Source organism: Elephantulus edwardii, unplaced genomic scaffold (assembly GCF_000299155.1).
Source record: "Elephantulus edwardii isolate Elephantulus edwardi_28Jun2011 unplaced genomic scaffold, EleEdw1.0 scaffold00038, whole genome shotgun sequence".
Classification (NCBI taxonomy): Eukaryota; Metazoa; Chordata; class Mammalia; order Macroscelidea; family Macroscelididae; genus Elephantulus; species Elephantulus edwardii.
The window spans coordinates 15,091,952-15,103,757 of record NW_006399788.1 but is presented as its reverse complement, the minus strand read 5'-3'; the positions used below and the strand labels follow the sequence as shown (position 1 = coordinate 15,103,757).

At 45.4% G+C, this 11,806-nt stretch overlaps 1 protein-coding gene across 1 annotated transcript in view; it reads left to right on the top strand.

The window, feature by feature from the left end:
• Positions 1 to 6,270: 6,270 nt before the first annotated feature.
• The window catches only part of CLU (clusterin), a 15,575-nt gene continuing 10,039 nt past the window's right edge, over positions 6,271 to 11,806 (top strand). Inside the window, exons 1-2 of the mRNA XM_006884924.1 lie at positions 6,271 to 6,367; positions 9,083 to 9,231. Of these exons, the coding sequence (XP_006884986.1) occupies positions 6,271 to 6,367; positions 9,083 to 9,231 (246 nt within the window). The remainder of the gene's footprint in view (positions 6,368 to 9,082; positions 9,232 to 11,806) is intronic.

The following is an 11,806-nucleotide window of genomic DNA, read 5'->3' as shown; positions in this document are numbered from 1 at the left end:
TCCCTTGCCTTCTTTTCTACTGCTCAAATGCTGAGTGAGTAGATTCAGAGTGGTTCAGACTCTTCTCCTAGAAGCCACACCTGAGGTGTCCTTAGATGGGACCTAGATCTAGATGGGTCCTCTCTTTGTCAGATGGGGTGTTTCTGACAGAAGAGAGTTCCTTTCTCCCTATCACATCAGTCAAAAACCACTGGCCAAAAATTTCAGAGCCATGCCTTGCTTTTGGAAGAAGGAGCTCTCTCATGACAGGGAGGAGGAAGGAATTCTGTTGGACACAGAATTTGTTGCACAATTTATGAGGAGTCAATACAAAACAAAAATATGGACCTGTTACTTAAAAAGGAAGAATTTTAAGTCTATGAGGCACATTTAGTCCAGCAGAGGGCAACGGGGATAACTTGTAGCTGACTCTGTTTAGTTGGGTCCCTGGAAGATGGAGAAAATAATTGATTTAATGACCTAGGGGTAAGGAGTTGCAATGTCACATCAAAGGCAGATGATTCCAATTCACCAGCAGCTCTGAACCACAGAGCGGTGGGCTATCTCCTTTGGTGCAGTTTACAGCCTCTGGAAATCCACTGGAGGGCAGCTATGACTCAGTTCCTCTCGAGGGCAATGAGGTTTCTTAGTGGTTTTTGTTTTGTTTTTTAAAAATCCCATTTGATTCAAGCAGCCAGAAGAGGTCTTCTGGTTCTGCAGCTTTCTGCTCTGTTGATGCCTGACAAGGCTGAAAACATACTGTTGCATGCTGTTGAGTGGGAACCACTCATAACTGACCCTCCAGCAAGTTTTCAGAAGTTGTAACTAGAGTGGGAGGAGACTGGCCATCTTTCTCCTGAGTAGTACCTGATGGATTTGAACTGCGTGCCTTTGAGCTGGCAGAGGAATCGAGAGGGCGGAAAAAAAGAAAAACAAGTCCCCTCCCCCTACCAAAAAAACCCACGTCACCAAACGGTCGTAGTGATGCAAGGAGTCACAATACAAAGAATGCATCCTTATACTTTTCTTTCAGTAACACACTCAACAACTCTCTCCATCCCACCCTTACAGTTTTTGACACTTGGAACAAGAGAAGCAGTGCAGGTTTAAAGTAAACAATGATCTTTAATGGAAGGGGCGATTGTGCAATTTTCTTTTGGACTGAGAACCATCAGCCAGAAGCGTAATGGGTTTGGCACTCACCCCAAATAGAGGAGGTGGCGGTGAGATGAGACTTTATGCAGAGGGCTCATTAACTATAAACCCCTCCTGGTGCGCGGCGCTCCTACTGGAAGCTCCCCTGAAATGGTGCGCCCTCGCGTCCGGCTCCACGGAGCCTGTGCGTTATTCGCGATGCCCACGCGCCCCCCAGAGCCTCCCTCCGGTCCTACACTGCTAGCCGCTCCACCCACTCCCAGAGTCGGCTTCCAGAAAGCTCGCAGCGCACACAGGGGCATTCTTCGGGCTTGAGTCATGCAGGTTTGCAGCCAGCCCCACAGGGGGTGTGTACTAGGCAGAGCTCTATAAATACTGGCGCCCTCGCTGCGCTCACCACGCAGCCCTCGCCGCGAGGAGGAGAGCACTGGGTCCGGTGTCGGGGACCGGTGAGGTGTACTTCCCGATCTTTCCTTTCCCTCTGTTCGACCTACACCAGGAAGGATGAGTGGGTGGGAGGTGGCAGCCATTGAGGGAAGAGGGTGACAGGGTGGCCAGACCTGGGCTTAAGAGAAATCCAAGAAGGGAGGCCCGGGACTGAGGTAGCCAGAGCCCCGTCATAATGCAGCTAGCCAGCTGATCCAGGTGCTGAATGGTTGGGGCGATGGGATGCTGAAGCAGCACATGGACTGGGCCTCAGGGATTCCTGAGGCTCGCTCATTAGCTCCAACCACAGTTCTGACAGATAACGAGAACAGGTGTAATGATCCTCTTTCACAAAGATGGGGAAACTGAGACTTGGAGAAAGGATTTGATTGGCCCTTTGGGCAGAGCGGGGGCCAGTTTGCAGGCCCCATCTTGCCTGTGAAGGTGCTCATCTCCTCAGTAGTTGTTGCTTTGCAGGTATGAGTCATCTTATTTTCTGCAAATTCTCCCGTTCTCTAGGTAGTATGTTTGCAAGTGTGAGCTTTGGGACTTAAATATACGGTACAAACACTTGCTTCATCGTGCATAACCACCCGAAGCCCTCCGATGTCTAATGCAAGAGGCTCATTTGATAAGTAATTATTGGGCTTGAGGCTTAGGGCTTTTTCTAAATTTATATTGCACATAACTTTGTCTCAATTTGGGCATGTTGTCAGGAGGGGTCAGTCCTTGGAAAAAGACGTCACGCTGGGAAAGGTAGAAGGTCAGCAAAAGAGAGTGTGACGGTGAGACGGCTGTGGCACACAGCGACTGTAACAATGGGCTTGAATATTGTGGAGATGGTGACGATGGCACAGGATTGGGCAGGGTTCTTTCTCATCTATTGTCAAAACATTGATAGGAGATGATGGGAAAGCACCTAACAGCAATAGCTATTAGAAAGCAATTTTAAAATTACTTTAAATTTAAGCTCAAATTATCTTAGGAATCTAAAAGTCCAGATACTATTGAAGGATACTCTTACATAAGAATGTTCATTGTGATAGTGGGGAATTAAAAACAAATAAGAATGGCAAGGGGGGAGAGGCAGAAGGAAGAAAATGCAACAATGAATGAATGGAGTAAAAAAAAGATGGCAAAATAAACTAGGGTCCATCAGAAAGTAGAATATTACACAATCATAAAAATATACTGTTAAAGAATGTTTGAAGACTGTAGGTATAAAGGATCTGGTAAAAAGAAAAAACCTTAGGGGGAAAAAGCCCTCAGAAAACAGAAGGAAATCTTTTAAAAATATTGCTATTTGCCTCTGAATATTGTGACCGATGGATTTTCTTGTTTTTCTTGTTGGGTCTGATTTTCTGTATTTAGGGCAGCAGTAAGATGGGCGCTTGAAAGCTGGCACTAGACCTAGGCCTGCAGCTCGCTAATTGTTTTTCTTCCACACTTTGAGATCTCTGTGACCTCTCCCTGGCTCCCTCTGTACTTAATTGTTCTCTCTAAACTTTTAATCTCAAACTGCTGGGTTGAGCTCTCTAAACCCCTAATCCCACACTGCTGGGATGCCTTTTGGCTTCGGAGAAAGTTGCTTGGGAGTCTACTGGAATCTGGTGAGTTAAGAGCACCAAGGAAGGCATGTCTAGAGGAAAGATGCTCTTGCAGTCAGACTGATGCTCCTTCATCTTCTTGTCCTCTTTCCCTTCAATAGCTGCTTCACCCACAGAGCCAGGTTTTACTAATGGAAAGCACCAAACCAGGTGGTTTAAGCTTCTCTGGATGGAAGGAGCCTGTGTAGTGGTGGTGGGGAAAAGAAGGCCTCAGTAAGCCTCACCCAGCCAGAGGCAAGTGGCAGGGCCTGTGGCTGTGAGCTGACTGGAGGCAGGCCAGGGTAGAGGGGGGATGGGTGGACTGTGCAACATCATCTCATTCTGCCCTTGCACCAGCAGTATCAATATCATCTGCAAGCTTGCTAGAAAAGCAGTCTGGAGCTGTGCCCCAGAACTATTGACCCAGAATCAGTGCTTTAACAAGGTGCCCAGGTTATTCGTTAAGCACTTTTCAACTTTGAGAAGCCCTGAGTTGATCATTTGGGAGTCTGTAGTGTATCAGCTTGTAGTGTTGCTAACCAAAAGGTCAGCAGTTTGAATCCAGAAGCTATTCCATGGGAGAAAGGTGGGAAGTCTCCCCCCACCCTAAAGATTTACCGTCTTGGAAACCTCGTGGAGGGTTGCTGTACATTGAAACTGACAGAATAATAGTGAGGTTTGGGGTCATGATTTTTCTATGGCAAAGTCACAGAGCAGGAATTACAGGCACCTTTTTATCCTCTGCCTTCTGCAGATACATTCCTCCCTTCAGTGAGCAGAATTGTGAATAGAATTAGTCCTAAGTCAAATTTTCAAGTAGTTACGCTTTATTAGGCTAGGATTTTGAAAGCTCTAGCTCACATACTGTGGGCATGTGGCCAGGAGACTGGTCCTTGGAGAAGGACATTATGCTATGAAGGATGGAGGGACAGCACAGGAAAGGAAGACCCCGAATGAGATAGAGTAACTGGGGTGATGGGGGCTGTTGTGTTGGAATCAGTGAGACTAGCTCAGGACAAGGCAGGCTCCAGAGCTGCTGTACATAGGGTCACTATGGGTCACAGGCGACTCAAGGCAACATAACAACAACAACATGATTATACTAGATCTTCACATTTATGATAGCATATTCGCACCTCTTGATTACATACCATGTCTGTTTTACAGAGGAAGAAACTGAGGCTCAGAAATTTAAGTGGCTTAGTGCCAAGCAAAGAGCACTGGACTGCAAGTAGGGAGTTTTCATGCTGAAGTTGTGGCGTGCCTGCTTTGGGCCTCAGGGAGCCTCATCCTGTCTGAGATGGACAGGAATGATTCCTTTCTGAGCTCTGAGTTTGCTGACACATCAAGGACCCCAGGCTCCTGAGGGGAGGGACACCGTGCTTAAGCTGCCCAGTCCCTGGACTCATCTAATGCTCTTGCCTTTGACTGCTCTGCTCCCCATTTATTCAGGGCTCACACCCTGTCCCTGGTCAGAACTAACTTTAGAAGATCTTGTGTGGGTTTTTCAGGAGTTGTTGCTTTCAGGGACTTCTTGAGAGATGCTTTTTGCTCGCTTTGTCTCTCTGGCTCTGTTCCTCCTTGAGGCACTGCAGGCGCCAGTGAGCAGCACAGATTGAGCCTATAACCTGGGTCTTTCCGGGGTGCCTGGAATTGTGCCCAGTCTCCAGCCACCCACCCTGTCCTGGGGACAGGACCCTGCCCTCTCCTCCCACATTTCTCCTCCTCTCTGAGTTTGCTTTGAGAACTGCTACCCAGATACCTTCTTAACTAGTTTGCATGAGAGACTTTCTCTGTTGCCATTGTGCCAAGTATACAAATGGACCCAGTGACTAAAGAGTATTTAGACTTTTGTTTCGGAGTGTTTTTTTGGTTTTGTTTTGTTTGATGAGAGCAATTTCAGGAAGGAGGTGTGGATCCCTTTCCCTCTGTTATAGGAAATGGGTGTGTTCAGATAAGCAATGGAGTGGGGTAGGGGGAAGGGTTTCTGCTTTATGCAACATCATGGGTCCGTTGTGTAAGACTGGGGCCGTGGCCTGGATCCCTGGCTCAGGAGCACCTTGGCAAGACATACGAGTTTGGGGTCAGTGAAAAGGGGCATGTGACAAGAGTCCTGGCAAAGCAGAAGGTCTTGTGCTCCCAAAGGGACTTTTCCTGGGAAATTTTGGGGCCCAAGCCTGCCTCTCAGACTCACTATTAACCCTCTGGGTTTGCTGTTCCTTTCCCTTCGCTCTTCCCTCTATTGCATGCAGAGCGTTTTCCTTGCTATATTATCTATTTATACTCCTGAATCCATACACAGCCTGGCTCGGTTCCCAAAGGGGCTTAATTTGCTGTGCCAACACAAAGAGTTGGTTGTTACTGCCTTTTGGAATGACATTTTAGGTGCCATGGAGGCTCAGCAGCAGGGAAAATGCAGTGATTGATTAATAATGTCTGCTGTGGCTGAGGACTAGGGAGACTGACTGCAGTGCAGGACTTGTCAGAGCTCTGGCTTACAGCCCTTGCTTGAGGGGGTACACGAAGAAGAGTGGAAATGATCAAAGGGAGGTGTTCCCAGTGTTTGGTATGAATAAATATCATCAGATAGCTACACGTTCTGCACATAGAGGCCAAGCTACACAATGTTCCCATGCTTTACTTAGGCATATATGGCAATTATGGGGGTAAGTGGGGGAAGAAGGGGAGGAGAACTTGAGATTGAGCCCAGGTCTCTTCATTCCAAATCTTGTTTCTTCTACATTTTGCTGTTGTCCTATAGTTGATGCCTTGTACCTACTGCCTTCAATTTCTTTAGAAGCTACTCAGTGAAAAGTATGGAGGGTTTTATACCACTTTCCGCTGGTATAAAAATACAGCAGTGAGGGGTGGGTAAAGGAAATGTGAAAGATCAGTGTGAAAAGCATTGTGCACTTACTTTGTAAATAAACCAACATAAAATTAAATAAAAAAAAAAATACAGCCGTGACAGCAGCAGCGGCCTCAGAGTTGTGCATATTTCGGAAGCCTCTGTGGGCAGCAGACTGGACAGGAAGCTGAAAGGCTGATTAGCCCGTTGCCATGACACTCTCCTGTCCTCTACACACAGGGACGTGCTAGGATTCCAGAAGAAGAAGAAGGCAAGATGAAGACTCTTCTTCCTGTGCTGCTTCTGGGCCTACTGCTGTCTAGGGAGAGAGGACAGGTTCTGGCAGAAGAACTCTCGTCCAATGAACTCCAGCGTAAGTAGGCAAAGAGTGCCATCTCTCAGCCAGGCAGGGAGTCTCCTTAGCCCTCTGCATGGCCCAGAGCAGATGCTCCGGCTGAATAATTTCTCTGCCAGGACTCCAAGGGTTAGAGATAATCTGAATTTCATGCATAGGGTCTGACTTCCTCTCTCTGTCCATCTTTCAGCCTCTACCCCTTAGCTTAAACTTTTGTGGTCAGGCTGACTCCTAAACATTTTCCCATCAAGGCCAAACCCTTTCTGGCTACTGCCTTTCAGATCCTGGACTAATTGCCTGGCTATATCCTCCTTTACCTTCATTCAAAGCCCAGATCCTACTTCTTCCTGCAGGCTGCTGTCCCTGTCCCTTGATCCTTAGAGCCCTCTGTTGACCTCTCCTCATTGTGAAATACAATGGTATTTCACACAGCTCAGTTCTCCACCTCTCCATTCCGATAACTGCACTTGCTGTCCTCTGCTCAGAAGGGCAGAGGGAGATATGCGGCTTAGTATGAAGAGTGGTCATCCTTCAGGGCTCTCAGCTAGGAGGTCTGTTTTTTCAGAGAGGCCTTTTCCTAATCCTTTCATTCTTCACCTAATAGCTAATGAGTTCTTCTGAACTGGTGGTTCAAATATACAGGGTGGCTATGGGTTAGAATTGATTCAATAGCAGTGGGTAGGGTTTGCTTTTAGTGGTTAGAAGCCCTAAGTTTGAGATCAAGCCTGGTTATGAGTCCTGGCTCCACCATGTCCCAGCCATGTGACATCCCAGTGTGCTTCCTTTCCTCATGTGTGAAATGTGAAGGGTGGTTGTCCTGAGAGCATGGAGGAAGTGCCAGCACAGCCTGAGCATACGCTATACAAATGTGGGCTACTACTCTTCAGGATTACACATCTCTAGTTGGATTTGTTACAAGAAGAGTATTATGTCTTCTTAATCATTCTCCTTGAGGAAAGGTGTTTTCACCATATTTTTATACAAATAATACATGCCGCCTGCATTTGTCTGACAGCTACACAAAAAGGACCACCATCCTCAGCTCCAGTTATTTTCATTAGCATGCTAGGCAAATTTCTATGTAGTGCTATATGTATATAAGGGAGTTCTGCTGTCTTAGTGGTAAGGAGTTGTGCTGCTAACCCAAAGTTATGCGGTTTGAATCCACAAGTTGTTTCATCTTGTTGGTCAAATATTCTTCCAAGTGATATAGCACTGATCTATTTGCTGCACAGAGGTAACTCGTGGTTGCTGTGATGCTGAACCCTGTGACGCTGATGTGTCAAATGTGTCAATGTGTCAAATGACTCTTGCTTTCAAGCTTGTTTTAATCAGGGGACTCCACCAAACACTGTCCACCATGCATAACCATTATCAAATTTGACACATCAGCGTCACAGGGTTCAGATGGGATGGGAATACATGCCCAGAGAGGAAGATGAACAATCTCCTCCCATTCAATTACTGCCTCTGAAAACCCGCTGGAGGGTCAGCTATGGGTTGGTTCCGACTCTCCAGTACACCACCAGAATTGCAATGTTGTTGTTAAGTGCCGTTGAGTTGTAGATGACTCATAGTGACCCTATGAATGAAAGACCTGAACAATTGTATAACTTTCGTCCTTTCTTCAGGTTCACAGGGTTTCGGAGGCAAGCTATTACAGAAGTGGATGCCACTCTTGCTTTCAAGCTTGTTTTAATCAGGGAACTCCACCAAACACTGTCCACCATGCATAACCATTATCACATTTGACACATCAGTGTCACAGGGTTGAGCATCACAGCAATCACGAGTTACCTCTGTACAGCAAATAGATAGACCAGTGCTATATCACTTAGAAGAATATTTGACCAAAAGCAATAATAACCAGGCCTGAGGGCCACAGATTCAAATCAGCCACTTTTATGTATATTAATGTTTTCTGGAAGAATCAGTCCTTAGAGACATCATGCTGGGAATGGTGGGTGAAAGAGAAGACCCTTGGCAAGTATCGACCAGTGGCTGCTCCAGTGGACTTAAGCTTGACAGAGAACGAGAAGATGGTACAGGAGAGGGCAAGAGTCAGATCTGTTGTTCATAAGGTCACTATGAGTCATAGTCAGCTTGATGGCACCTAGCAAAAACAACAGCAGCGAAGTATAAAGAGAAAGAATTGGCAGAGCAGTGTTTCCCAGAATACCTCTGGGAAGAGGAAGCAGTTGGCAAACAGATGCAGAAAGCTCAATTTATTTGTATAAAAATATGATAATTCATCTTTATATCCACTCCCCAGAACAATGCCTTGGAACAAAGAACCATAAATGTTTGTTTAAAGGAATTCTAGAGTTTTGTGTCTGAAATAATAATATTTACACTTTGGTGCTCAAAGTTAGCACTTTACTTTTTTTAATCTCCTTCCAGATTTTCTTTTGTGGCCCAGCTTATTCTCCAGGTTCACAAAGCAGTGGTTGGACCCTGTGCCACTGTCACTTTTCTTGGGACACCAGCCCCTGATACTGTATGTGTCTGAGCACTGATGCCATTTCCTGTTGTGTGTGTGAACCAGTGAACCAGCTCTGTGATGAGAATCTGTTAGGCAAGGCTGGGGTCAAAATGTTGTCTACCAGGGCTCCCAGGCTTGACCGATCGTTGGTAAAACGTGATTTCCTGTTTGTTCTATCTGGCACCATGCTTAGACCCCCAACACCATCTATTTCTCCAGCCTTCTTTTACCTCCTTGCCCTTTGGTTGCAGAAATGTCCACCCAGGGGAGTAAGTACGTCGATGAGGAAATTCAGAATGCCCTCAAGGGGATGAAGGAGATAAAGAACCTGGTGGGCCAAACAGATCAGGAGCGTCAGACACTGTTCAACTCCTTAGAGAAAGCCAAGAAGGATAAGGAGGTAAGGGTGAGCCTAGAGCAGCTCCTGCCTTAACCAGCCCTGCAGGCGGGAGGGAGGGATAATCCATAATCTGTGGGGGGACTTACTGGGTTGCCAAGGTGACCCTCAGTCCACCCAGGACTGAGTCAGCTGACTCTGGGGCTGCAGTGAAGTAATAGGGGTTTATTATCTTTTTCAACACTTTGGATGGCTACATCCAGACTCTGTTTTTGTTGCAGTTCTGGCTCAGGGCCTAATGCCCAGATTCATTTCAATAGCTTTTTTTTTTTAAAAAAACAACAACTCTGAGTTACGCTTTGGACAGAGTGGTGGCCGGGGTGAGGAAAATGGTTGGATGGAGCCCCATCTTCAGATAGCTTTTATCTAACAGGAGAAGACTGTTATTATAATGTACTGTTGAGTAAGAACTGACTCAGCTGACCCTCCAGAGGGTTTTCAGAGGCTGTGAATTGCATAGGAGCAGATGCTCATCTTTCTCCTTGGAGCGGCTGGTGAATTTGAACCACCTGCCTTTCAGATGGCAGTGCAACTTCTCACCACCTAGGTATGCCACCAGGGCTCCTTAGCTGGAATTTATATAGACACATACCCAGTTTCCCTATGATTTGCTAGAGTTCTTCATGAAAGAGCAGCCTTAGGTCTGAAAGTAAACAGGTTAAGTCTAAAAAAAGTCAAATCTGTTCTAAGTTGTAGCGGCACCGTGTGTGTTGGAGGACCACTGTGCCCCACAGAGTCTCCAGGGCTCACTTGTCAGAAGTCGATCAGCAAGTTTTGCTTCTGAGACACCTCTGGGTGTGGCCAAGCAAGTGAATCACTAGCAACACCCTAGCCCCTGCTTAACATGTTATTCAGCAAAACTCAAACACTAGTTCAAGAAAGAACATATTCTAACAATCAATCTCTTTAAAGACGTCTTAAATACCCATTCCTTTTGATGTCCTGTTGCTGTAGTTAAGTTCTCTGCTGCTAACATAAAGGTCAGTTGTTCAAACTCACCAGCTGCCTGTGGTAGAAATATGTGACAGTCTGCAACTGTAAAGATTTACGGTCTTAGAAACTCTATAAACCTGGAATTGACATGATGGCAATGGATTTGGGGTTTTGATTATTGCCACCCTACCTGTTACAGAGAAAGCTCTGATGACATGATAGTAAGGATCTATGTTGCCAACTTGAAGGCATGTGATTTGAACCCACCAACTGCTCCTCTGGAGAAAGATGAGCAGTCTCCTTCTGTCTGATTTATTGCTTCTGAAAAACCTGCTACAAGGTCAGCTGTGAGTCTGTTCCAATTTGACTGTACATAACAACAATCAGTTATGGAGGAGACACTAGGATGTATTAAGAGTATGCAGAGAGGCAAGTTCTTATGGACTAGTGGCAAGAAGCTGCACTGCAATCCCAGAGGAATGTGGTTCGAATCCACCAGATGCTCTCCTGAAGGAGGAACAATCTCCTGTACCAGTCAGATCCGATTTGACGGTACAAAACCAAAATAATTTAAAAAAATTTAGTGCTCGCCTCGGCAGCACATATACTAAAAAATTGGAACGATACAGAAAAGATTAGCATGGCCCCTGTGCAAGGCTGACATGCAAATTCGTGAAGCATTAAAAAAAAAAATTTAAAAAAAGTATCCAGAGAGAGGATGGAGCCATAATGCATCTTAAGAACATTCTATAAAGAAGCATGTGTAATTTTATTTAACCCAAAGTTTTCCAAAGCTAACTAGCCATGGATTCCATTTCTCCTGACTACTTTGAACACAGTTGCTTTGAAACCTTTTAAGGAAATATCGGCCTTGATGCAGTTCTAACGTTACATTGATGCTAAGCCGTTTCTTGCCGTTGGCACTTCTTTTCACAGTTGTGTGAAAATCTACAGTAATGGGGGGGGTGAGTTTTGTTCCCAGAGTTTGTTTTGGTTTTTGTGTGTGTGTGTGTGTGTGTGAAGCCATCGCCTATATGTGAAATGAATGTGATGTTAGCTTAAAGTCACATGTAGGACAAATCATGTATTGGTTCAGTATGTCTTAAAGGAACTCTGTATAGTTTGTGGTATCAAGACCTATCAGAATCTTCTTCTGTTCCTCACAAATATCTCAGCCATTGATATTTGAGTTTATAAATGTCATATGTTCATTCTTTTACTTGTAGAACAGAGTCTTACTCATAAAATCAAACCAAGCCAAGCTCAGTACACTGAGTTTATTCCAATTTACAGTAACTCATATGTCAAAGGTAACATGAGCACCACAGAAATTATTTTTTAGGAGCTCGGGTAGCATATTGTTCAATGTGTTGAATTCCTGAGTGAAATGTCAGTGGTTCAAATGAAGCAGCCACTCTATGGAAGAAAGATGGGTCATTTCCATCTGTAAAGATTCACAGCCTTAAAAACCCAGTGGAGTGTTGCTACTTGATGGCAGTGGGTTTCAGTCTATTATTTGGAGTCTTTCCTCTGTAATGCTTGTGGCTGGGTGGATGTGAATTGCCAACTTTTCAGTTAGTATTTGAGAGCAGATGATTTGTACCAACCAGAGACCTTAGCTTAGCAACTCCATGTGAAGTAGAAC